This window comes from Neopsephotus bourkii, unplaced genomic scaffold (assembly GCF_033783945.1).
Source record: "Neopsephotus bourkii isolate Nb327-2 ecotype Australia unplaced genomic scaffold, CSIRO-AGI_Nbou_v1 NB_1858, whole genome shotgun sequence".
Lineage (NCBI taxonomy): Eukaryota > Metazoa > Chordata > Aves > Psittaciformes > Psittacidae > Neopsephotus > Neopsephotus bourkii.
The window spans coordinates 1,858-29,854 of NW_026902331.1; the positions used below are offsets into that span (position 1 = coordinate 1,858).

The 27,997-nt window shown below is 38.4% G+C and overlaps 1 protein-coding gene across 1 annotated transcript; it reads left to right on the forward strand.

Moving 5' to 3' along the window:
* On the forward strand, positions 1–27,971 carry LOC133207286 (lon protease homolog 2, peroxisomal). The gene is made up of 8 exons (XM_061344052.1): positions 1–172; positions 7,666–7,816; positions 8,317–8,443; positions 9,787–9,917; positions 19,469–19,611; positions 25,045–25,252; positions 26,104–26,294; positions 27,606–27,971. The coding sequence occupies exons 1-8, from the start codon at positions 50–52 to the stop codon at positions 27,825–27,827; spliced, it is 1,296 nt and encodes a 431-aa protein (XP_061200036.1). The 5' UTR covers positions 1–49; the 3' UTR covers positions 27,828–27,971.
* The last annotated feature ends 26 nt before the right edge of the window (positions 27,972–27,997 follow it).

Consider the following 27,997-nt stretch of genomic DNA (forward strand, 5'->3'; position numbering starts at 1 on the left):
TCTTTCTCTATATACATTTATTTCTTTCAGGCGCACCTATGTTGGAAGTATGCCTGGCAGAATAATCAATGGACTGAAGACTGTTGGGGTTAACAATCCAGTATTCCTATTAGATGAGGTTGATAAACTGGCAAAGAGCTTGCAGGGGGATCCTGCAGCAGCCTTGCTTGAGGTAAGAGATGTTAAATCACAAGCACTGTTTCATTTGTAATTAAAAAGAACTGAAATACTGGGCTCAGAAAGGAGGATTCACTGGACAAAAGATAGGATGAGAATGTCAGCTTCTTCAATCAAATACCTCCTACTATATTTTGACTTTGGATTTCTGTCAATTGCTTGCGCACAATGCAAATTTTGTTAGATAGTATGCTGAATATCTTTAGTCTCAGGGATCTATGCTTAAACACAAATAAGTGTTTTATGCTAAGTGTTTTGTATATTTAAAGACTCTTCAGATTAAACATTACTTATTTGTGGGACTTCAGGACATTGATTTTTAATGACCAGATGCTGTTAGCCATAGGAAAGAGCTGGAGAGCAGCCAGATGGTAGCTGGAATTTTTCAAGCTTTCCGTCTATTGCTTGAAAAAATTTAAATGTATTTCTGAAGCTTTTGATGGTACAAACTTATATTGGACGTAAGCATTTTATCTAGCATGTAGTCTAGACTACTTGTGTGGTTTTTTAGCAGCAGTTTTTAAATTAGTGTTGTAATTAACTTTCTGAAGTTTTCCATTTAAGTCATGGATCCCCATCCTTGACTGATTATGATGTGGTGTTTGCTTTCCATGAGATTCAGCTATGAAGTATGTTTTTTTCTGAAATTCTGAGACTTTGACAAAGAATGTGGATGAATCTAGTTTTGAAGTATGGGGTGGTGTTATCACAAAGAGTTTAGAGGTGTTAAAGCTGACTTGCTTAAAGTCAAGTGAAATCTATGAGATACAAATAAAGACTTTGGTGAATGAGGTACTGTTGCTATATTTTGTAAGTCCCTCAACTGTTGTGAGGTTAAGTAGGTTACTTCTTGGAATTTCAGGAGGCTAAACTTAAGTGATTACAAAGAAGATGAATCGAGATCTATGCCTTGCAGACTTCATGTGTCCGAGGAGTCTGTAGCAGAGCCGTAATGAGTTGCCAGAACCTTCTTTCTGCCTTTTTTTTTTTCCCTGGAGTAAGATCATAGAATCGTAGAACAGTTAGGGTTGGAAAGGACCTTAAGATCATCAAGTACCAACTCCCCTGCCATGGGCAGGGACACCTTGCTCTAAACCATATCACCCAAGGCCTCGTCCAACCTGGCCTTGAACATTGCCAGGGATAGAGCATTTACAACCTCCCTGGGCAATGTATTCCAGTGCCTCACCACCCTAACAGGAAAGAATTTCCTCCTTATATCCAATCTAAACTTCCCCTGTTTAAATTTTAACCCATAACCCCTTGTCCTGTCACTACAGTCCCTAATGAAGAGTCCCTCCCCAGCATCCCTATAGGCCCCCTTCAGATACTGGAAGGCTGCTATGAGGTCTCCACGCAGCCGTCTCTTCTCCAGGCTGAACAGCCCCAACTTTCTCAGCCTGTCTTCATATGGGAGGTGCTCCAGTCCCCTGATCAACCTTGTGGCCCTCCTCTGGACTTGTTCCAACAGTTCCATGTCCTTTTTATGTTGAGGACACCAGAACTGCACACAGCACTCCAAGTGAGGTCTCATGAGAGCAGAGTAATGGGGCAGGATCACCTCCTTTGACCTGCAGGTCACACTCCTTTAGATGCAGCCAGGATACAGTTGGCTTTCTAGGCTGCAAGTGCACACTGAAGCTGGATCATGTTCATTTTCTCATCGACCAGCACCCCCAAGTCCTTCTCCACAGGGCTGCTCTGAATCTCTTCTCTGCCCAGCCTGTAGCTGTGCCTGGGATTGCTCTGACCCAGGTGTAGGACCTTGCATGTGGCATGATTAAACTTTATGAGGTTGGCATCAGCCCACCTCACAAGTGTGTTGGGGTCCCTCTGGATGGCATTCCTTCCCTCCAGCATATCAGCTGAACCTCACAGGTTGGTGTCATCGGCAAACTTGCTGAGGGCGCACTCAATCCCATTGTCCATGTCAGTGACGAAGATGTTAAACAAGACTGGTCCCAGCACAATCCCTGAGGGACACCACTCATTACTGGTCTCCAGCTGGATATTGAGCTGTTGACCAAAACTCTTTGTGTGCAGTCATCCAGCCAGTTCTTTATCCACCGATCCACCATCAAAGTGATATCTTTCCAATTTAGAGACAATGATGTCGTGTGGCACAGTGTCAAACGCTTTACACAGGTCCAGGTAGATGACATCAACTGCTCTCTCGCTGTCCATCAGTTCCATAGCCCCATCATAGAAGGCCACCAAATTGGTCAGGCAGGATTTCCCCTTAGTGAAGCCATGCTGGCTGTCATCAAGCACCTTGCTGTTTTTCATGTGCCTTAGCTTGCCTTCCAGGAGAATCTGCTCCAAGCTTTTGTCAGGCACAGAGGTGAGACTGACTGCTCTGTAATTCCCCGTGTCATCCATTTTTCCCTTCTTGAAAATGGGGTTATATTTCCCTTTTTCCAGTCATCAGGAACTTCACCTGACTGCCATGATTTTTCAGATACGATGGTCAGTGGCTTAGCAACTTCATTCGCCAGCTCCTTCAGGACCCGCGCGTGGATTTCATCAGGTCCCATGGACCTGTGCATGTTCAGGTTATCAGGAAGATAAATGAAGATATCCCAGCACAGTTTCTTCTTCTACTGACTCGCATGTTCAGTGGTTTTATTCTAACAGTTTGCTAGAAGGAGGAAAGAGCATCTTCTCAGGTATGGGGAAAAGAAAACGTTACCCTTCTCCAGCATCTTAGTGCAGAAGGCTGTGTACATCCTCATGTGCTAGCACTGATGATGAGGAAAGGAAGGAATGAGGAAGGTCATGACATAGCAAGGCTGGCTTAGCCTGAAACGCATGAGGTTGTCTAGAGCAGGTGTAGCACAAGTGCACTTACTGGTTTTGGTATTGTGCACATTTAGATTTCCTTATATTGCTGCATTTTTACACAGATTATCTCTCTTTTATGTCTTCTCTGACTATAGGGGCTACTTTCCTATCAGTGTTCCAGTTCAACTGCTTATGCAATTGTTCTTTACCTGTTTCAGTCAAAAGGAGTTGGTTTAGTGAACGATATTTATCCAGTTGTTTTGAGTGAGTCTGGTTCACTTTCACTGAAATAATTTAGGGCTTAATCCTTGAAGCATCTCAATTGTTAGACTTAAATTGTGATAACTTCTATAGCTGGGTGATTGTAGGTGGGGATAAAAGTGGTTCTGGTAATATTTGCCTACAGAGTCATCCTAATGACTCTTTTTGACTGACAGTACTTAATATAGTGATTGGAATATGAAAAATGCTACTTACATTAAGGTGTCATGAGCTCATCTGTGTGACTTTCTGCAAATGAAATGACAATTCACATTCTACAAATGTCATTATTTTCTTCCTACTTGATAGTGTAAAATTACTGTTTTGACAAGGCCAACTAGGTCTTTGAAAGTCAGTTTATGAACAGGGTATGGTTTGAGAGCTCTGTTTTGATCTTTGCATGTTAACATGAGCTAGTAATAATTTAAATGTGCAAGAAAATAGCATGGCTTTATTTTTCTAGCTTTTAAAATATGACAGTTACGGTTTTTTACTTGGATATTTGTAAGTATGTAGAACACATTTCGAGGGTAGATGAACAGTTTCTAAGTACAAGGAAAACAAACAGGTCAGTGTAACAAATACTCAAACACATTTTCTTTGTACTTTTCACTTGTGAGATATTATTTACTCTTCGCTGTCAATGGTAATGAGCTCTGTTTCTCAGTTTGCTGATATTTCTTGTAATTTCCCTTTAGATACTGAACTAAGCTGGCCTAAATTTAGTCAATGCATGGATAAAAAATAGCTGAAAATTGAATTTTATTGGCTGCCTGTTGTTTGTAGGCAATCAAAATCCATAATGAAGCAGTGATTTGTCTTTTCTTGGAAGAGAATAATTTTTTAAAAAATGTTCCAATCGTGAATCCAGATTGGTACACTGATGTTGCTGGTTTTATTCAACCTTTGCTGTTTCTTTTAATGAATTTTTAATTCCCTGTTTTGCAGCAGAGAATTGGTATTTCTGTTCTTCCATCATGTCAAGTGTATAAGGACAAATGAAATTAATTTTTTTCTAAATTATCTGTGTTTGAATTTTTGATACTTTGTTGCTGCTTTGGGATGTTTCCATTTCCCATATTCTAAAACCACACTTTCAGTGATTATTCAGCTCAGCTCTTGCCATGAATTTTTCCAGCTGACATTTGTAAGGTTAGCTTCCAGCTGTCTGCTTGGGCTGCAGTGTGTATGTGAGTCATTGCTAATCGACCATTAGATTAATCTGGAGAAGTAATTGCTCTATTAACCATGTCTGGGCTGCTCCCATGTGAGATCTGTATATTCGTACTGCTGCCGAGACATCCTGAAGCAGGTGCTTTACCTCCTCTAATGGAGAACTCATGCCTGGACATAACAGCTTAATTTTCATCTGCTTTTTGTAGTTTACATTGTGGTTGGAAAGTCCATCTGGAGCGAGCAAAGGTGGGGAACAAACAATAGTAAGCGGTCACCTAACTGACATGTTTGTTTTTCAGAAGGCAGCTTCTTGTTTGGTGAGTGCCATCATTATGCAAAAAAGGAACATCCTTTTTTTTGCATAATGTTTGGTGTGTTAAATTCTCACTGACTGTCTACAGTGGGATATATTCAAGAAGAATATTGCTATATCCTGTAAGATTGGATGCAAAACTTGATGTTTTATAATTTGGATATGTGTTTAGTTCTAGTGCTTCTGCAGAGTTGTTGCTTAAGCAAAGCAGAATATCTTCCTATTTCCAGTTACTGTTCATCAACAAGGGAATATTTTAGACTAAATTTAGATGACCTCTGTTTAAAACAGAAGAAGCCAGAAATGGATCCAAGTGCTTGATAGTGAGTGTTTGTATGCAGGGAAATTAGACCAGGAGCATAGCCAGGCAATTAAATGTTCATGGAACTTGTTTTGGATTTCATGGTAATAAAAAGCTGGTACAGAGAAGCCTTTGTATGCATGTGAGCTGTTGGCCATAAATTAGCCAAGATATTTCATTTGTTCAATGTTCTTTTTCTAATATTTTTGTATTACTTTAATTTCTTTGAAAACTTTTGATCTTGAACTTTAGCACAGATACCGAACTCAAGAGCAGTTCTATTCGCTTTGGAAAATCTCTTAAATGCTTAGGCATGATACTGGTTTATGTCTTATTCTAAGAAATGGTTGCCATGACAAAGAATTATTAGTCCAGACAGACTCTCACCCTTGTAGAAAATCTCAGATAATTCACATTTTTAGGTATAATATGTGTTGGTTTTGATTACTGTTTCCCTTTATTTGATAGTATTGTTTTCACATGATTAAAGCATCAGTATTTTGTATACCTTTGTAAATGCTGTTATAATCACCAGCTCAGCACTTAATAGAATCCATAAGGATTTCTGATTGCAGACAGAAAGAGAAAGAGATAAATGTGTGTAGATAAATGTGATAAAACCCCCCAACTTGGTCTGCCAGAATACATTGTTTTTTTTCAGGATCTTTGGAAGTAGTTGCAAATGCTTCAGCTAATAGACTTGAATTTTGTGGAAATACTGTATTATCAGTGTAAAATAAAAGAAGGGGAGGGTAAGTTTCATGAGGATTTGCTGTTTAAATCAATTTTGAAGAAATTATGAGAGTAGCCTTTGGGTGAGGGACTAACACTTAGTATATATCTACTTTCTTTGAGGACGGTTTGTAGATGCTGTGATTAGATACACTGCCTGTTGTGTCCTTCTGCATTTTAGGGCTAGACTGTGGGACTAGTTGAGGTAAGAGACATCTGTAACTCTGAATTATGCATCAGTGTACTTGGCTAGTCAGAATACTTCAAGGCCTTTGCCTTCATCAGTAAAGAAGGGAGTAAATGATACCATCTGCTTGCTGAAGAGCATAAGAAGCTTTTGAATAGCTTATAGCTAATGAACAATAGCATTCACTGAGTTCCAACTTTAGTTTTAGAATTTAGGCATATGCTTCAATTTGTTTTTAAGATTTTGCTATGAAGGAGAACATATAACTTGTATTTTATTACAGTTGAAATACACTTTCAAGTATTAGTCTTAAATCTATGCAGTACTTTCAGATAAAATCAGAAATTGTTCCGTTTTAAAAGAAGTTCTACTATGTTTCTGGCATTCTATTAAAAAAACACCTTTTACTAGTTTTTTGTGAGTAGAAAATATTTCTGTTCTAAAGATTTTTAACTTTTCAAAGACTGAGCAGATTTTGAGAGTAATGAAAATTCAGGGTAGTTTCTCTCATAACCAGCTAAGAAGTGCTCAGATTCCAGTTTTTAGAATTATCAGCACTGTTGTTGGCTGTAATTCAAGTTGCTTAAGACAAGGGGTGCATTCATTTGGGTATAGGCAGATAAATTATTTTGACAGCACTGTGTTATTTCTCAGGAGATGCATAGGTCCCATTATTTGTAACATGAGAGCTATTCATGTCAGTGTAGCTTTGATAATTCATCATTTGGGAAGGAAAAGTGTGACAGTACTTTAAGGGGGGTGGCATAAAGGTGGGTCATAGGTGGTAATATAGAAACCAAATGTAGATTGCTGTATCAACTTCCAATTTTCAGCACTGTTAAAGAACTTACAAGAGAGCTCCTGTGATTGATGTATATAGTTTATCACCTAATGCAGAAAATCAGCTTATTCAGTGAAGAGCTTAAATACATGCCAGTGTTGCCTTAGCGTACAAAAGTAGTACTAAAACCAAGAGGAAGACTATACTATTATTTAAGCTATAGTTCTACTTGTGGAGTAAATTTTTGACGTTGGTCAGACTGATTGGTATATTTTGTTATTCTCTGTTATGCTCCAGTGCTTGTTTAGTATTGTCTCCATTTTCTAATATTGTCTCCATTTTCATCTGGGGAGAAAACAAAAATGCAGGCTTTCATGCAGTGTCATGGGCAATAAGAAAAGCTCCTAGTACTGCATTACCAGTAAAAGGCTGGACAAAGCTGAAGGAGTGATTTAGTGGCAGCTGATAAGGATATTCTTCGCCTTGGTTTTCACAGATTTCAAGCTGGTGTGCTTAGAGTAAGAAGAGTTACAGCAGCAGATGAGGATTGGAGTCAGAGGGTTCTTGAGAGAGTTCTACTGATACAAGTCCATGGGACTACATGGACTGCTTTTCCAAGGGTGCTGAGTGTCCTTGAAAGGCCACTCTCTACCAGCTGTGAAAGGCCATGGAGTTGGCCATAGGCGGTGACTGGAGATACGCTGCAGCCATCTTTAGAAAAGGGTAAAAAGAATGAATGGGAAAATGACAGGGTTTTTTTGCATATGGTGTGGAATATTGTTACAGAGTAATCAGAGTGAGGCAGGATTTTGGGGGTCAGGTTTTAGTAATACTCGTAACATATTTATGAATGTGAAGTCAGATTTGACATATCTGAAAGAAATATAATAAAATGTGCATATTTTATTTACTTCTAATTCAGCAACTAAGTCAGTTTTGTGTTCACTCTTGTTAAGGTCTTGGATCCAGAACAAAATCACAGTTTCACCGATCACTACTTAAATGTAGCTTTTGATCTGTCTCAAGTCCTTTTTATAGCTACAGCCAACACCACAGCTACTATACCGCCTGCTCTGCTGGACAGAATGGAAGTTATTCAAGTTCCAGGTACCAATACAGTGTTTTCATTAGAGTGGCTGTTGCAAGTCCTTAAATAATATTGGGATGTTTTTTTCTGAAATGAAAGCAGTTCCTTAAAGTAAGTCTGCCAGGAATCTAGGCTGGCCAGAATCATTAGAAGAGACTAGTCAGGATGCCTCTGTTAGGCCTCTGCCACCAGAAGGAAGTTCAGTTGTAGGTGTATGGAGATAGATACATTCTATAACAATATTTTTACTAGTTAATGTGTTAGTACTCTAACTGGCTATTGCCTAATGCATCTTTTCAAGATTCCTGTGAAGAAAAGGATTATTGTAACACTAAAATTCTGTTCTTCATGTTCACATGAAGTTATGAATAACCATGAAATATCATACCAACAAGCCTTTTAAACTATAGCTGAGGTCTTTTTGTTAAATTGAAACAGGTACAATTGTAAATGGTAAGAAATTTGATTATAGTAGTGTATAAGCAAAAAACATTAGAAACATATGTTTTTTCTTTTGAAGGATACACACAAGAAGAAAAAGTTGAAATTGCACATAGACACTTGATTCCTAAACAGCTTGAACAACATGGCCTGACTCCACAGCAAATACAGATTCCACAAGTAACCACTTTGGACATAATTACCAGGTAAATCTATTATTCATTGCTTTAAGTATCTTCTTTTTTTCTAGTAACTAGTAAATCATTGTTCTGCTGACAGAGAGGGTACGCCACAAAGCGACCGCACACTAGCTGTGTAATATGTGGAGTCTATTAAACAATCATCCTAAAGCCAATAAGCACACTAAAAGCAAGCACACTAATGTGAATTAGGTAAATATGTCTCTTTATATATAGTGAATATGTACAGTAAGACAAATCAGAGATACAGGCATATAAGTAAAGTACCAAAGAAAGTTAGCAATGCATTAGATCATTACTGTATAGAGAGAATAGAGATTAAGAAGGAATACATCAGCAATTACCACTGAATCATAATCCAGGCCTACACTTCCAGCTGGGAAGCCTCATTGCAGCCAATGCCAGGAGTCTCAGGTAATTGGGAAAATTCCAGTGCGATGCATCCACCCATAGGTGAGGCTTCTTCTGTGGTGACAGGAGGGTCCTGCTTTTATACCCTGATCAAAACAACCAGCTTTATGCCAGATTCTAATCGTTTACTTGTGGGACCGTGCAGTTTCTTATGATCTCACCTTTGTCCACTCTGAGAGCGCTGGCCAGGCGCCCCTTTGCGGCCAAGTATGAAGGTCATAGAACAGCTGCGCACCTATGTTTTTCTGCCTCTTTGTGACAAACAGTCACAATGAACGCAAACATATGAATTTTGATCTATGTCATTTTCATAGAAAGTATTGAAGTTACTGTTTTGTTTCTTGTGACCTGATGGGCCACAGTTGTCTAAAAGTTGGAATTATGTAGAAGCTATTCATACAGACTATTCATACAAACTATTTAGTTTGTATGAATTAGAGCTACTTTTTTGTTGGACATGAGAGCAAAGACTGACCAGAACATCCTTTGACTTTAAACTACCTTATTTCCAATTAATTAAGCATTTTATGACCAGGAACAGCATTTTGGCAGTTAGTGAGTGTTATTGTCTGGGGTTTCTTTCTAATTCATAGACTAAAAGAATTGAAAAAGATCTGAGAAGGACTCAGTGCTATTGGAGCATTGTTTAGCATTTCACTTGGCACGAGCCGTTGGACGTGTCTTCTTCCTATTCTTTGTCTTTCTTTAAATTTTTTTAACAATTTTACCAGCAAATCACAATTATTTTGATAAAAGCACATGATATTTTTTTCCTGTTTATCCTGAGTATCCTGGTTTTCCTGAGTATCCCAAGGTCTCACTGCCTTTCACATCTCATTTTATTTGAATATATTTTTTAAAAAGAAATCATGTTTATATTTAAAAGATTTCTCTCTTACAAAGCACATCCACCAGTAAAACATTTGCCTCTATGCTAGATACACTAGAGAGGCAGGAGTCCGCTCTCTGGATCGGAAGCTGGGAGCTATTTGCAGAGCAGTGGCAGTGAAAGTGGCAGAAGGACAGCACAAAGAAACAAAGCCAGATCGTGCTGAAGTGGGTGAAGAAGGTAGGTATCTTTTGAATGTTTCATTAGAAAGGAAGCTGCTAACATAGTCACTAAGATGCTGATTTATCAACCTTTTCTGCTTTTTTATGGTTCTTTAAGGGCTCTGTTTTCAAAATGTTTGCAACTAGAGGGACATTCTTACTAAACATGGTTCAGGTAGTCCTAAATTAAGGCTTGGGATATAAGTAGAGTAATTTCAGCCTGCCAGGTTGGTAATTGGGAAGTACAATGGATCTGTTTCATATCTTAGGTATGCAGTCATGATTTGTGTATGGTTTTGTCTTCCTAGGCTTTTTTTCACAAATATTTCAATATCTTTTTTTTCTTTAATAGAAGACTAAGCATGGCTTTAGTTACTGTATTCAAAGCAGTTCCTTACCTGTGGTATGCATGGTCTACCAGCTCAGAAATCAGAGTGTTTTGTTGTACTCTAAATGTCTGCTTGAAGAGCTGTGGAATTAGAAAGGTGTAGGTTACTTCAGTGTGTGTGTTCCGGTTTCTTACGTATACAGACAGTAGTGATTTATCATTCCCAGTCACCCAACAGACTGAGTGAAAACTAAACATAGAATAAAGATACTCAGGTCATTTCTTTGTCAATAAAGGTAGACCTCTTTCTATTCTTGCAATAGAAGGGGTGAAGGAAGAAATCAGGCCCATAATCCAGTTCATGTGCAACATTCAGCTGGTGACTGCTCTCTTTTCATCCCCAAATTAGTGTTCTCTTTTATAAAAACCGACATCTCTACTGTGTTTCTTGAAACATAACATACAGAGCAGAGACTGTTGTGCTTTTATTCCAGCCAGTTGCTGATGGAGGATCTTGCTGTGTACAGCAGTTTTATGTTGAAGGCTTCAGGGTGCTCACTGCAGCAACAGGTGTTGTCAGGAGCCCTCAGTTCAAGGTGATGATAAATGTGAAAGGACAGAATCCAAACCTGAAATTGAACTTTTAAAATGTGGCTAGTCCTTAGTCTCAATAAAATCTAGCGAGCAGGGTGTCAGAGATTTGGTTGGTTTGTTTTTCAAAGACTGCAGTGACTCCAGCTGTTACTTCCTAACAAGAAATACTGCCAGCCCGTCAGAGAATAAGTGTCCCAGAGGACACCGGAAAGCAGAAACTGCAGAATGGCTGCTTACTTTAGCTCCAGAATACTCACAAACAAAATACTGAACACCCCTGTTGGTTTGATGTTGTGAAAGATTCTGCAACATAACCGGTGTGGAAAAAACCTTTAACATCTTGTTGTGGTTTAAGCCCAGCCGGTAACTCAGAGCCATGCAGCTGCTCGCTCACTCCTCACTTCTTCCTCCGCCTACTCCCAGAAGGATGAGAAGGAGAATCCCACAGGTTGAGAAAAGAGCAGTCCAGTAACTAAGGTATAACACAAACCACTGCTGCTACCACCAGTCGTAATAATGATAAGGGAAATAACCAGGGAAGGGAATACAACTGCTCACCACCCACTGACCGATACCCAGCCCGACCGTAGCAGCGACCTAGCCCGTCCAGGTAACTGCCCCCGGTTTATATACTGGGCATCACTGCTGTGGTATGGAATACCCCTTTGGTTAGTTTGGGTCAGGTGTCCTGTCTCTGCTTCCTCCCAGCTTTCCCTCCTCCGTGGCAGAGCATGGGACTCAAAAAGTCCTTGGACAGACTAAATATTACTGAGCAACAACTAAAAACATCAATGTTATCAGCGCTGTTCTCAGGCTGTCAAAAACACAGCACTGCACCAGCTATTAAGAAGGAGAAAAATGACTGCTACTGCTGAACCCAGGACACACCTGTATGGCTAGAGTAGTTCTGGACTGATACAAAAGACAAAAATAAGGAGACTAATCTGTTCCTTTGAAATAAGGCAGCACATAGGTCTGAATGGCGCCCCCCCTTTCTGAGAGTAAATCCTGAGGGAGAAAGTATTACTGATGCTTGTACAAACAGGGGTATTAATTAGTATAGTATAGGAAGAGTTTTACCCATAGTAAAACGTTTTGTAATTTGTTTCTGGAAATCTGTTTATTGACAGATTCAGCTTTACCATGCCTTTTTTCTCCTCAGTCGGTATTTCCCTTCTGAAAATTAAATCTTGTTTTACCTTGTTGAGTTTTCTAAGATCATGATAACACCTGTGGAAAGTGTAACATTGGAAGATGGAATTTGGTCTCCAAAACAGTTTCTGCTTAAGTGGATTGATCTCAGCTTTCTCTAAATGTTTGGCTGAAGGGAAGTCTATTCCTACTATGGCTGTGCATGTGTGAATGACTGCAGTTTAAAAAGTCCCATTGACATTAAAAGGAAGAGCTTTTAAGACATCTTTATTAATGCTTTCTACATATATTATGTAAATCTTGTCAACCTTCTCTCCTCTGTGCTGGGGAAGTCGAACACAGTTTGTCGGTTCTTCTGTGATACCTGAAGTCGCTTTTGAAGCAGAATGCTGAGCTGAGCCTTTGGGCTGTGGTGGCCAGGGTTGCTAGCATCGAGCAATATCAGGTGTCTTTGCTACTGTCACTTTTTTGATAGTAATTTCGGCAAGTCATGTTTTTAAAGTATTTCTTTGCAGTGAAGGGTATCTATGTCTAAAGTGGGCTTAAAAGGTCTAACATGGTTGCTGAATTTATAAAAAATAAGTGTCATTCTGCTGTTCAGCCCTTCTGGTAAAATAAAGGAAGAGTTTCAGAGCACAGATCCTGGTACTATAAGAAGAAACATTTTATTATTAAAGCAAAGAACAAAAAAGAACTGTATTAGACATCTCAATCCAGTGAGGGAGGTATTTACAATGTTAAAATTAGCACTGTACTTGCAACTTAGGTATTTACACTGTTAAAATTATACTCTGTTAAAATTAGTACTGGACTTGGAACTTACCAAAGCAAAGTGAAAACAGAAAGCTAAATGCTTCAAAAGAGGGCACATGCTAGCTAATTTGGGTGACACACAATCTGGAGTAAACCCAGAAGAAATGAACTGTGAAGAGTTGCCTTTGTATTTCTGGAATTGAAACTTTCCATTAGAAAAAGCTGCATTAATAAAAAGGAGTCCAAGGGACAGGTGGCTCTATAGTTAAAGGTTGGCATTAAGAAGACATGTATAGAATGGTACAGTCTGCAAAATGTGTTTTCTTTTGTACTAGTAATATGCTTTATACCCTGCTGTATTTTTAGCTGAATATGTCAGTTGTTGGGAGTGTATGAGAGTAGGACACTGTTAAAAATATTTTTGTTTAGTTTTCATTCAGTCTGTTGGAAACAACGAAGTATTTAAAACAAAGCTCAGAAATAGCCCCAAGTGGTTGTGAGCTGATACAAATAATGGGATTTGTAACCTAAATTTATTTCTTTGGGTTTCTATTTCCCTTGGATTAGTGGACATTTGTGCAGTTGTGCATAGTGATGATGAATTTTTATTTCATATAATGAATGACTTTGGAAGAATTGGTAATCAAGTTGTTGTCTCTTAGTAGTTTCATTTAGAATGTTTTCTTGATTTTTTTTTCTATATAAAAAGACCTATAAGCCTTTTTTTGCTTTACACATTTGTCAGTTACTGATGTGGGATCAATACTCTACATTCAGTGCATTCATATATCATGAGTGGTGAATATGTGAGAGCAAACTACAGTCTTGCCTTGTAGATTCCTACTTGCTAAAGCATAATGTATGTATGATTCGTAGCATATCAGGTTAGTAACATGGTGCCTATTTTGTTTGTTCAGCTGAGTGCCTTCTGTCTTGTCGGTTTGTAATAGAAGTTGAAAGACATTAGGTGGTAGAACTACAACATTTCCATCATTACATTGTTTAGATCAGGTTATGAACTCAAAGTGGAGCATGTGTTTTTGAGGTTTAATAAATATTGGGCTTTTGACATTGTTTGATTTATAGGCTCTAAAAATGGAGGATACCTGCCACAGCAGAACTGATGTTAGGAGATATGCTGTCAAAACATGTTTAGCACCTTCCAGAACTGCGTGACTGAAATACACTGGCAGCTTTATATTGCCTTTCTGGCTCCTTTGACTCCTGAGCTGTACAATGAAGTTGGCAAGTGGAGGAGTGTTAGTTTGCATCGGTCGTTGAATTTGTACAGTGAACTTCAGCAGAAGCAAATGGAGTCATTTTTCAGACTTCTCCAGGGAGTCATCCTTGTGTACAGTAACACTATCTGATATTTTACTGAAACACTGAGATTTATTAGACGCTCATCCTGGTTTTGACACTATAAGAAATTCTAGGCGTCACAGAGAGATGTGAAACTCTGCTTCCTATTTTAGTTCAACTGCCTTGAGAATACAGTTCAGCAGCTGTGAATTAGGACACCATGTCATGATGCAACAGTTGAAACTCAGAGTGAAAAATGATTTGCCTAATTCAGACTTGAAAGGAGGTTTAGGATGGGTAATATTTAATAACTACAAGTGATTAAATGAAGATTCAATCTATGTTGAAACCAAGGCTTTAAAAATACTTCAATAACCTGTTAATACAATACAGTTTGTTCTGCTCTTTGTGAATGAAACACTTGGTTGTGAGTTTAAATGTAAGTTTGACTGAAGTGGTCAGTGTGGTCAATGTGAAGTGAAACATGAAGTCTTTATGTTCCCTTACTCAACTTGAGCATGATGCATTTTATTTGCAAAACGTTATGCATGACTTGGGGAGGTGGGGGTGATGTTTACTTGGTTTTAGTAGTTTCAGAAACTTAACAGAGCTGGGCTATCATCACTGCTCCTGCAAAAAGTGACCAGCCAGTTCAGTATTCTAGCCGAAACAGCACTTCCAGCAGCACAGGATCTCCCACAGCACTGGGAAATGAGTGTATGAAACCTGAGCAGCATAAATCCCACAGTGGTATGACGGAAGACATTCAAGTTTGAGCTCAGCTGTGCTGGCATTAGTGTGCTTACCCGCTCTTCAGACTCTAATATGTGCCTCTTTCTAAAAATTACTTGGAATGATGTTGCTGGGTTTGGCCAAAGAGACATAAATGTTATGTAAAATTGGAGTTATACACAAACTATTTTTTTTACCATGTTATCTAAAAAACCCCAAAATCCCCAAATCAAGTGCTTCAAGTACATGTTGTACTAGATAAGATACTAGATAAGAATTGATGGAGTATAATTATTTTGTGAAAACAGAAATTTTCTGATCCTGTGGGGAAAAATGCACGTAGCATTAAATTGAAGTATACAAGTAAGTGTTATTAGGATTAGGGTCCCAGGAAGGTGTTTCTTTCCACAAGAAAGTCTTTTGGAAGTACACTTCCCAAGTATGTAGTGCGTGAGATTTAGTTCAGGCAAGGGAAAGTTGCTTTTAAGATGCAGTTTTGTGTTAGCCCTGGCTTTGAATGTGGACTGTTGTCAGTAAGGACAGTCCCATCCTGTCTTATCTAAATGTAGTTTTTGTGGAGTTTGTTTGGAGGGGGTAAAACAATTCTGGATCTGTCTGTTGTGTGCTGGAGCATCTGCTGCTGTATCAGCTAAGAAAAAAACATGCTATTTTCCCTCTGATTGGCCATAAACTTGAAACTTCTTTCATGCTTATGTTCTTACACCTCATAGCAATTTAGCAAAAAAAATTTAGGTTTCTATTATATTCTGCTATCTTGGCCAGCAAATATGGCTAGAAATCTTTGGCTTTAAGACTTATATATTGCTAGTGATTAATTTAAGTATGATTTATGAGGAGCTGAGAAATTGCTACATGTTGAGGAAGTTTTAGGCTCTCCCCTTCACTCATTTCCATTATATCTCTAGAAGAAAGTAGCAGTCTTAAATTCTTAAATATTTGTGCCATGGAATTCCTTTTTAGATTAAATCTTGAATTATATATAGTAGCTCAAAGCCAGCATGTTTTCTTAGCAGTCCATTTTCCAACAAATGCAGTATTTACATTTAAGACTTAAGTGTTTTCGGAACTTGCAAAGGCAGATTCCTGAGGAACATTGCTGTGACCTTTGCTAAGCAGCTGCAGATTCTGCTTTAAAAATTTTACAAACATTGCCTTTTTTTGTTGTTGTTGTTGTTTCTGGTTTTTTGGGGGGGGGGGGATTTTTTTGTTTATTTTTGGCAGGAGGGGTGTTTGCTGATTTGTTGGTTGGGGGGTGATGGTGGTTTGGGAGATTTTGTTTATTCTGCTCCCTCTCAGTTTTTACATGTTTAAAAAACTCAGTACCATACAGCTTTTGTTGAAGCAGCAAAGCAATAGTCGATCAGCAGGTGGTTCCTCCAGTGCAGTGTAGAGCTCTGTTAAGGGCACTTCTTTGACTCTTCAGCTTATTTCTCTACCTTAACGCAAAATGTAAGATGATTGAGCTATGTTCTTAACCAAAAGTTCTGTTTCTGGAAACTTGAATTTAACTGTCTTATTTTAGATGAGTGTGTCGTATAACTTCTGCTGTGGATTACATCTGTTCATCTGGGATAGGTAGGGAACATATATTTGTCATCATTAATGGAAATCTTAATCACTTGCATCTTTTTAGACTCTTTGTAGGCAGCAATTCTATAAAGTTTGTGAATGAAAATTTTTTTCCTTCAAAAAGTTTGTGTCTGTAATGGTATTTTGGAACATCACTGTATGCTTTTATAGAAAATTAGATAATGTCAGAATTTACTTTCATATTTTTAGAAAAAGTCTGGAGTTTCCTATTGTTACAGATTATAAAATGGGGTGTATTAATTAGATTACATAAACTCAAAATGTTTCTGATTCTTAATAGGGCAGGCAGCCTCAAAATTACCTGCTGATGTGTTTATGAGAAGTCTGTCTCCTTCAGCTGTATATGTAGAATTAGGGAAATAAGAGCAAGCAGAAATGGAAAACAGTGTTTGTTAGATGGTGAAATCTTGGTATAGAACAAAAGCACTTGGTTTTAAATTCCATTTTGGTGTAAGATATGAATTGTACTGTCAGATTACTCTGGTTTTGAAGATCCAGAGTGTTGAAATTGCAATCTTGAATTGCAAGAATAGCGTGTGGGGTTATGTTTTCTAGTCTTGCTAGCATTTATGTATTTGAATTTATTATGTACAGAAATAGTAATTCAACAAAAAAAGAGACATGCTGGAACAACAGGAGGGCCATCTGACTAAAGTAGTGTTTACAGTAAAGGAATGGGATTTGTGCATGCAGCCATGAGCTGTACGACAGAAAGATTAGTGGCTGTTGGAGAATTACTGTTAGATTTGAGTCCTGAATAAAAGCTGAGTTGGCGTTATTTGGTAATAGTGATGTAGAATGTTTTCCTTGATAGTGTGTGAAGGCATTAGTGAGAATTGCACTGGAGCAAAATTAACTGTAAAAAGGCCTTTATATATCATGGTTAATAAAAGGATAGTTGTATCTTGTGAAGGAGATATTCATTCTTCATCTACTCTTAGAATCACTTTTGCAGCACAGTACACCTCTTAATGTTATATTAAACAGATTAAATTAACGATCTGTGTTTTTTCTCTAATTGTTTAAATTACTAGATTCAGTTATTGTGCATGCATCAATATGCAAAGGAAGAGAGTTTCTTAGTTTAAAGTAAAATGAATATGGCGCAGAAGTCTTGAAGCTCAGTATACATTCCTGCATAATGTAAACTATCTCTTTAAATGTATCTTAGGCCTGTTTTCTTGGGAGTGGGAAGAAGTATTTTCACTGTATGCTTGTGTACAATGCTTTTCTTAGTGGCAGCCTCAGGGCAAGGAGGCACTGCCATAAAACTGCCACAGAACCTCAGAAACATCTGGATTGTTCCAGTATTTTTCATTTCTCTGATAAATATTTCATGTAAATATTGCTTTGGGCTTTCGAAAATGGTAATGAGCCTTTTGCATCTGGATCAGATTCTGTGGGGAATTGACTCCCTGTTTACATTCTTCTTCTGTATACAGTCACTTAAGTAAATGTGCAGTGTAGGCCTGCTACAAATGATGTTTAAGTTCTTGAGCTTATTCATGCAAACAACCAGCTGTGTAGTCTGGTTTAAAACAGTCCTGAGGCTTTGATATTTATATGGTCCCTGTTATAGTTCACTTTTGTATAGAAAACACATTTGTGGAGAAAACAGAAATTTTAAGGAAATTCTGCAAGGAAACAGTTGTATAGGTAGGAGATACAATCACACTATAATGGAGGAATGAAGGAGCACACTTTTGAATCCGTAAATATTGCTTTAATTATATGGTCCCTTCTTGATGATGCTTGAGCATATTGATGCAAAATATACTTATATGTATATGTATATATATATACACACATATATATGTATCACTTCATGAAGTGTGATTCACACCTGTAGGGATTTCTGAAAATACCTAATAATTCGATCTTTGAGGTATTTTTTGCTGCAAGTGGTTATTGGTCTGGACACCTTACCAGTGTCTCATCCACCAAAGGAAAGAGCAGAGCCCTGTGTAAATATAATATTTTGAGACAAAAGCCATAGATGAAGTAGTTATATGAATATTATTTGAGGTTTTACCACTGAGCAAGGACTGTATATTCTGTGTTCTGAACTGGCTGCTGAGCAAAAAAGGAATGTTGATTTCGTGAATTAAGCAAAGGCCTGGTCTAGTGAAAAATGTCCCTTTGGCTGGACTAGGTGATTTTTAAAGGTCACTTCCAACCCGAACCATTCTATATTTCTATGATTGAGTAAAGCCATAACAGTCATAACAGACAAAAATCAAATTACAGAAGTGTGTCAGTATCTGCAGCACAGGCTGCCATAAAGGTGGGCTGTTCTCTGCTGGGGTAGTGGCTCGTGACAGCCCAAAAGGAGTCAGCACACTGGGGCCCGGTGAGTTAGGCTTCCAGTGGAGCTGATTTCTGGGTGATTTACAAGTAGCAGCTTCTCCTGCACCCTGTCAGCTGGTGTTGAGGGTATGTGTGCATACGGGGATGTGCAGCGGGGAGGTCAGAGCTGTAGTGTTTGCCACTGTGAAAGGAGATGTTACTGAGTGTAATTCAGGCTAGCTGTAAGCAATGCAGCCGTGTGGAAAAGCAGTGTAGGTAAATCTGACCAAAATGCGCCTGCTTAATTTGTCAGATCTTAATTACTAGTATCAGAAGTTAAGCACTGGAGCCCTTGCAGAAGGAGACCACAGACGCACTGTTGTAAACATGTAAAAATAATGGTAGTTACTGAACTATCAGCATTTCCACATTGAGGTCCATATTCTGTATTACACATTACATTAAACATGACCATCTCCTACACATACGGTTTTTGTGTACAAATCTGATGAAAAGTGCAAAGTCAAAAATGAACTAGTGCATTTTACTATTTGACCGTGTTTATAAGTGAGTCGCATCTGTCAGTGCTCTTGATTTAACATCTTTGCTGAACAGTTAAAACATGTTTAATAATTGAGTTTGATGCCATATTATCTTTAGTTTGACAAGATTTTTGTAAAGACGGTTTAAGCACACTTTCATGAATTTTGTGAGCATTTCTTTGAATATTTTATTTTTGTCTGTCACAATTTTTTAAATTCCTGCATCAAGAAATACTGCTACAAATCCTAAATCAGATTTTCTTCCCTTAGATTGCAAAGAGCATGTCACAGAAGATGCAAAATCAGAATCCATTAGTGACACGGCTGACCTGGCTCTGCCACCTGAAATGCCAATTTTAATTGATTTCCATGCTTTAAAAGACATCCTGGGGCCACCCATGTATGAAATGGAGGTAACATCCTCATTTGTTTCTGCTTGGCTGCTGTCTGGTTTGACTAGTTGTCTATTTTATTGCTATTGACTAAGTTTATGCAATACTAACTTTTTAAAATATGTATTAATAACAGCTCTGTATCTCTTTGTGTTCTAGCAAGTGTGTTTCTCACCTAAAGTAGCTTTCATTTTGGTTTAATTCCAGATATGTAAATAACACAATGGCATGACTTACTGTTAGCAAAGATGCCTGCCTGCAGCAGGGCTGAAGAAGGTGGTGGTGTTTTTTCAGTTTATAACAACTTTGCTTTTGTCTGGGTGGTGTTTGGTGGTCTTCTGAAAGGAATCAAAAGTAGAATCCAGGAATCCTGTCTCTGAAGCAGCTGTGTTAAGGACTGTCCCACATACCTCCTTAAAGCCAGTCAGCAATTTTGGGTATTAAAACCATGTCTGTTTTCACCAGAATTTCTCAGACATTCTTTAGATTAACGTGCTGCTTTGCTATTAAAAAAGTTTTATGATCAGCCAGGCACCTCCAGCTTCCTAGTACTAGCCTTGTTCCTCACTGGGCATATTCCAGAACTTTTTCTTTCCCCCATATGTATGTTGCCACAGTCTATGAAAATGCCACCAATAGTTTGTTGTCTTGGGATTCTCTTTTTCACCATTTACATTGCAGTTATTCCCTTCAGGTGCAGGTGAACTAATAAAGGGCAAGTAGTATATAGAACACTAGGACAGGAAACCAGTTGCCGATGGAAAGCTAAATTTTTCTGTCTTTATGCAAGAGAAAAGATCAGTAAACCAGTAAGTTATAGAGAAAATAGAAATGAAGGGAAAACTTCTGAAAGAGATAAAATTCAAACTTTTAGGAACTTTCCTGTGGTAATTTTCTCCTAGATGAGAAAAGCAGACTCCAGTGGGATTTGGAGGACAAAAAGGGAACAAGATACACAGGGAAAGCAGGAGAATATGAATGATTGTTATGGAATAAGTCAGTTTTTAGACCTGAACTGAGGTTTTCTGATGTGAAGATTTTATCACAGTAGAGCTTCTTAATGAAGAGACACAAATGAGGAGACACTTTGGAAGAAGACATTAGTAATATATATACCCAGTAATGACTATAACTGTAACTCTCTCTATACTTTATATATATATATATCCGGTTTATAGTTTTATATATATAAAACTATACCCAGTAATCACACAAGACATTTCAAGGCCATTTTAATTAAGAAGATAGTGTGGCTATATTTCAGCTTGATTTGGGATGACTGTGACCATCAGATCATTTGTGATAATCCTATGGTAATTTTTACTAGCCTATCCACTACCTGGCTTTTAGAAACAATTACTGAAAACCAGCATGTGAGTTTTTTTCAGAGATACAACATTCTATCTGAATTTTCATTTTGAAGTGTGTTACATACTTCAGACGTCTGGTCTTTGGAGCTAAAGCGCTGCAGGATCATTTGGCTTTTAGTGCTTGAATTGCAGGTGCACATAAAGCCATCGTAGTAGATTGAACTTAATATTCAAGGCAGTACTCTGATTTCTGCAAATGGTGTTTATTAGTTTCATGAAGGTGCTAAAAATAAATTGAATTTTGCAAATTTGAACAAAAATTCTGGTCAGTTGCAGTTTTACACCCAGTTCCCAGTCAAGAGTAGAATTAATTCAAATAAATATGAACTTATCACACTTATTAAAAATTAGATTGGAGGCCAAGAAATATGCTAATACATGACTTTCCCTAGAGGTTCTGCTTAGATTAGAACCTTTCTGGAGTTGATTATTCATTTAAATTTGGTAGCATGACTCTGTTGGCAAATAATTTCTGCTGGTTTGTCCTTTTCCTACAGGAGTAGGTAATGCAAATAAAGTTCTTATATTGTGATTCTTAATTCCAAGTATACAAATACAAGAATGCTATGTCTTGGGGTCTTTTGCATGCACAGTTGCCATGAATATGCATATGAGCATTCCATGGATCCGCTGGCCTGTATAAGCTGAAATAAGATTAACGCTATTGGCCTGTTTATCAAAGGTTTTTTAGATGTTTCTGTATTTAGCAGGCAAATTAAGTAGTGCAGAAATAGAACTAGAGATGAATCCACACAGCATCAATTCTCTGAGCAGCTCAGGGTTTATTTTCATGTGCTGTTTGTTGTATTTCTAATAAGCAAATATTTTTCCATACACTTTATGATTTTTCAATGTGAATTGCACAGCCAGCCACGTAATTCCTGCTTTAATGAATTTTCCCAGCTAACCTCTTACGCCTTTGAATTTTGTCAAGTGCCCCCAAGATTCTTTCAGGCTCCTGTGTCAATGACAGGCATTCCAGCCTGGCCAGAGGTGTTTTTTCTGGCTTGTAGTCTGTGGTGTGTCTCTCTCTAGCCTTTAAAGCTTCACCTTTGACCTGCATTTATAATTACTTGAAATAAAGATACAATGGAGGCAGCTGCATGTCAGTACTTGGATGAGAGTGAGCAAATAGAACTAAAAACATGACATGACTTAATTGATCTGTTGTCCTTCAGAGAGTACCTTAAAGTAAGTGATTAGTCTTTTCAGTGCACTGCTTGTCTGTCTATCTTCTTCAGAGGTCTCGCAGCAGAAAGGCAGGACAGAATACTCAGCTCATACTTGTAGGATTAATTAATTTATTACAAATAAATAGTCTTATGTGTCACTTTACAGAACAAATGTAGGAATAAATCACACGGAAGAAGAATCATGACAGTAGGTTACAAGTGTGGGGTTTCTAACATCTCTGGAGCCTGCCTTCCCTCCTTCCTCCCTCCCAGATTACAGCCAAACTGTAGGTCTCATCTACACAAAGTTTCAAGAGCAGACTGATATGTAGCTCTTTTTCCATCATCTAACAGACATGACAAGTCATTCTAATGGAATTTTTAACTGAAGCTCTTTAAAAAGTGTAAGTAAGGATTTTTTTCTAATTTAAATTCCTCTGACTTGTGGGAAGAAATTATTCATTCAGAGGTGCCAGGTTTGTGTGTGTGTGTGTGTGTGTGTGTGTGTGTCTGTGTGTGTGTTCAGGCATTTTCAAGGTTCTTTTCTGAGAACAGTTATCCAAACTGGCAGGGCATTTTCTAGACATATTCCTGTCAACACACATCAGTTACCATTGAGATGAAGAGGCTGCAGAACAGGCAATACAGTCTCTACCAGTGCAGCAAGAGAAGTTCCTGGCCTGCCACTTGGTGCCAAGAATTACGGTTGAAAGGAGATTAGCACTTACTACACACCTGGTTTCTCTTACCAGATCTCAAGTTACTTGTGAAAATAGGAGGAGGTGTCTACGTAGTCTGAGGATAGAGGAAGGAGTTTGTACTGAGGTGAGATAACTGAAGTCTTTAGGACCATTTGTTTTTTGATCTGCAGTCATGTTTGCTGTTTTCTTCCCCTGAGCTGTCAAACAGTGGAATTAGTCTGTAACTGTTTGGAATCGATACACAGTTAGAACCAGTGCTAAAACCCAAAAAACCTCAAAACTGACAAACCTCATTGATGGCTGCTTTGGGATGGGAGAGTGTACGGACAGTTGGTGTTATTCATTACACCTGAAATGTTTGAAACCATGACAGGCTGCCAAAATACATCATCTCAAGTATCTAGGAGAAAGAGTCACAGTTGTTGGACCTCAGTGTAACCAAGATGAATTTTGTTAACCTGAGTTACTAAGTGATTACTAAGGTAATTACGTCACGGTAACTGGTAGGAATGAATGCAGAAACTCATGTTAACAAAAATTAAGATTCTTGATGAGGTATTTTGATATCATAGAAGTTAAATACTCTATTATGTGCCATTTTCTTAAATGCTAGGAAAAGAAACTGTCATCTAAATTATGCTAGTAAGAGCAAATCCACACTGCTGTTTGATTTACAAAACTTCAGTCCCATGTACTACTTGGGGACTTGCAGCAGCATTTCTAGTGGGCTTCCAGAGAGCATTTTAGTAGGGAACTGAAATACTTAGTAACTTCTGTCTTTGGAGCTCACAGCTGGAGGTGTTTCTTACACAGCCAGCTCACAGCAGGGCCATGTGAGTCATTCTGCCTCTGAATCTAAGGTACAGGGGCTGTGCAGACCTCGATACAGATGTGTCTGCTCTTGCAGCTGGGATGACGGTTAAAAACTGACTTCTCTGCTAACTCGGGGCAGGAAACGAAATTAAAGCACTAAGATCACAGTGAGCTGCACAGTGCAGAATGAGTTGATGCTAGAGAGGAAAAAAGTCTATTGCTCTGGATTTGCAAGTAGTATAAAATGTGATGTTGTTAAATGTGCTTAGAAGGGACAAAAAAAAAATGCAGAGTTCAGAACTGGAATTCTTTTATTGTGGTTCTGTTGTGATGCTCCTTTGATTTGTTTTCTGCCCAAGAAATTAAACATGGAAATTCTCTAAACACTTTACTGAAGAATTCATCCCTTTTTCAGGAATGACTCAAATTAACTTTTAATTCTGCATTTCAGTAGGAGACCAAATTATTTTAAAATGGTCCTATACTTTTTATTTTACAAAGAAGTATTTGTCTTTTGCTACAGTCACTGCCACACACAGTAAAAATTCATCCAGTTTCTTTTTTGCCTTGTAATAAATATCTAACTTACTAGCTCAGAACATGCTGAATAGCTGTATGGTCTTTTCAGCAGGGCTTCTGCATCTTGAAGCTCAAGAAAGAAAAGGACTTTCTGTATATTCTTAAAGAATCTCGGACAGGAAAAAAAACCCCAAAACCTGGAACTTGTATGGAAGACATCTTGCCTGTCTTTCCTTCCCCTAACTCTTGTCAGTAACTGGGCACGGGCAGACTTATAGATGAGTAGATCAGTCTGGTGTGGGTAGAGTTTGCTCAACTACTTGTAATTACTGATGGGACTCTGTCAGGTTTCCCATCCTCTTTCATTTTTAGCACAGTCATGTTTGCATTTTTTGGAACTGTTTTTGCAGTGAGCAAAATCACTGTTGTCTGATGGTAGTTTTAGCAATGTATCCACCTTGAAAGAGGCTTATAGATAACGTTTGGGAGCAAAACTGTTTTTTTCATTAGGTAACAGAGTCAGAGCAAACAAACCTCTAGCAGATGGACTAGGTCGTATAAACATTGGCAGAATACTTGAAGTCATTTGAAAAGAGAGATTCTCATTGAACTTTTGGGGGTGGGGTAGGTTTAAAAAACTTGATATACCCAGATGTTTGCCATTGCCTTAAGCTAAGCAGCCATATACAGCTCTGATTCTGTAATGGATGTTTACACATTAGCAGAAACAATGCTACATTCGAAAAAAAAATCTGAAAATTTGGATTTACTTTTTGTGCTTTAGTGGGTACTGTTGTTTTGAAGGCAACTATGAAATTGTTTTTGTGATAGTTTTGTTACAACTGTTCCCTAAACTGTTTTGCTTCTTTTTCCCTTCAGGTGTCTGAACGCTTAAATCAGCCAGGAGTAGCCATAGGCTTGGCTTGGACTCCCTTAGGAGGAGAGATCATGTTCGTAGAAGCCAGTCGCATGGATGGAGAAGGTCAGCTCACTTTGACTGGTCAGCTCGGAGATGTGATGAAGGAGTCAGCACATCTTGCCATCAGCTGGCTGCGCAGCAATGCCAAGAGATACCAGCTAACCAATGGTAGGTTGGGAAGAAATGACAGTGCGTTATGGAGATGGTGTGCATCCGTTGGCTAGACAGACCAAGTCTGTAGTTTTTCTCTAAAATTTAAGATACAGTTTATGCTAAATATCAGTTTTCATAGTCTAAGCTTTCATACCTCGAGAATTAGTTGGGTTTGTGTGGCAGCTGTTGAGCTGCAGTGCAGTAGGACTTCAGCCAAGACACTTTTAACTCTTGAATCTCCCAAAAGTTCTGTAAATGGGCCTAGTTGGATCATCTGCTGACTCGTCAGTAATTGGCCAGTATCTGTCACTACTTACGGAAGTTTAGACAGGTTAAAAAACTAAATGGAATTGATGCATGAAATGCTGCTGGTATTAACTGCATATAGATTTACCTCTCTAGTTTACACTGTTATGTCCTACGGTTCAGCAAGGTAAAAAGTAAATAAGAGATTTGCTTTCTGATATTGGTTAATCCTGGGTTTCTGTGAAGTGCTGGTTCTTTGGGATAGTCTCTGAAAATTGACATTTAGAGGTGGGGACATAAAACTCCCTAAAAATTCTGTGTTGGAATTGCTTGGTTTCTACATTACTCCCTACTCAGAATTTCCCAATACATGCAAATACAAAGCATATTGGTTGACTTGTTACGGTTTTCTCTGGGAATCTGGATGCAGTACGCACATTAAGTTGTCTTTTTGTTTGTTTTTCTAGGGCCTCTGTGATACAGTGTTGTTTTTTCAGTCTACTGTTTGTTACAGAAATAGTGCTGAGACTTCTGATTCTCTAGTGGGCTTTTAGAATAAAGACCGGGAACAAAATGGTTTAAGATTTTTCACATTCAAACCATTCTTTTTTTTCCTTAAGCTTCTGGAAGTTTTGATCTCCTTGACAACACTGACATCCATCTGCACTTCCCAGCTGGAGCTGTCACAAAAGATGGACCATCTGCTGGCGTTACCATAGTAACCTGTCTTGCCTCACTCTTCAGCGGGCGGCTGGTGTGTTCAGATGTAGCCATGACAGGAGAAATTACACTAAGAGGCCTTGTTCTTCCTGTAAGCATCATTCCAGAAATGAGCCAAGTTGTATTAATTCTCCCTGTTCTGGGTATAAAATCTGGTTATAGCCATTTGCAGCAATCCAGTCTCTTTTGGTATGCTGTCAGGCTGAGGGGAAGCCAGCCTGCTGCAGTGCCACACCATTCCTTATGGCCTTACATTGAACGCTAAAGCTCCCCTTGATGCTGCTTTTGAGGAAAACACTGCAAAATGTTTAGCGAGAAAGTAAACCTGGACATCGTAAAATTCAAGATGGTCCCAGAATTGCAATTTCTAAACTGTTAATACAGAACTAAATCCACTTTAATCTGAAAAGTTGTTTCTTATAGCTCTTGCAGTTACTGTGTGTAGGTTACTCTTGATGCCATCTCCAAATGCATGTTTTTGAAGTGGTCTTAAATTTTGTTACTTGTACATAGTTCAGTTGAATGGTTCCTGTGAAGCTTTTTCAAAGCATGAGGTAAAGCAAGTTTTCAAACCAATAGTTTTAGTTTTCAGTATCAGATGGAGCCTACTGTAAGTGATTACACAGATACGGGATTGAGTTACCTCTCATACCAAATGATGGACAAAGGAAGTGTGAAATAGTATTTATTTTGTTTCCTGCAGTAAGCCAGAGTAACAGGGAAAGGTGTAAGACTAGAAGGATCTCTGAAATAGCAATCTGGTGGCAGTCAGACTGACACGATTGCTTGTTGGTCAAGGCTGTAGTGAAAAATAAGCATTGCATTGAGGCTGCCCTGGTGCAGTTTACTCAGTTTAGCAGATAAATCGCTTTTACTGTAGCAGTGACCAAATTTTGCCTACTCATTACAGTTGATGCAAAAATTGGTTATCTAAATACTAGACCAGACTTACCTTCCTTCTAAAGGTTGTCTAGAATCCTGTGGCATTGCATCCTTAAGGGTACTTTCCCCCTAAACCTGGTACTGCCCTTATCGTAAGAACAGTTTTAATGTAGGTACAGGGTTTCAGCATATCCTGTGAAAAAAAAAATGAGTCAGGGCCCTGTTTCTTAAGAAATCCTGAAAAGTGGTGACACTTCCACTATTGATGCTCTTGTACCTGCATTCCCGGATTTTTTTCTTTCAACTGTTATAGAAAGGGTACAGTAGCACATTAACATATTCCCCTCATTAAGCATATAATGAGCTAAAACTACAGCTGCATTATTCTTTTCTTTTTCCTAAATGACTGGGGGAGGGAGAACCTTTCATTAAAGTTTAACTCCTCATCTGATTTGTTACAGTGATTACCTCATTAGATCGGTGTCATGGATGTTTCCATATATGTATTTCTTCTCATTAGGTGGGGGGAATTAAAGACAAAGTCCTGGCAGCACACCGAGCTGGACTGAAGAGAATCATCATTCCCCAGAGAAATGAAAAGGATCTTGAAGAAATTGCAGTGAACATACGGCAAGATTTGACTTTTGTTATGGCAAGCTGCCTGGACGAAGTTCTTAACGCAGCTTTCGATGGAGGCTTTGCAGTTAAGCCCAGAGTTGAGCGTCTGAATAGTAAACTTTAAGCAGCCAGGCCAAGATTACAGCTGTACTGAGTTTCACAGAAATCAAGAGTTATCAATGTATCAAGTAGAACTATGAGCTAAATTTGATTGTTTAAATGTGGGTGTAAATGCAAATGCAAATAAAAATACTACTACAGCAGTTAATCCGAAACCACATTTTACAGGCATTT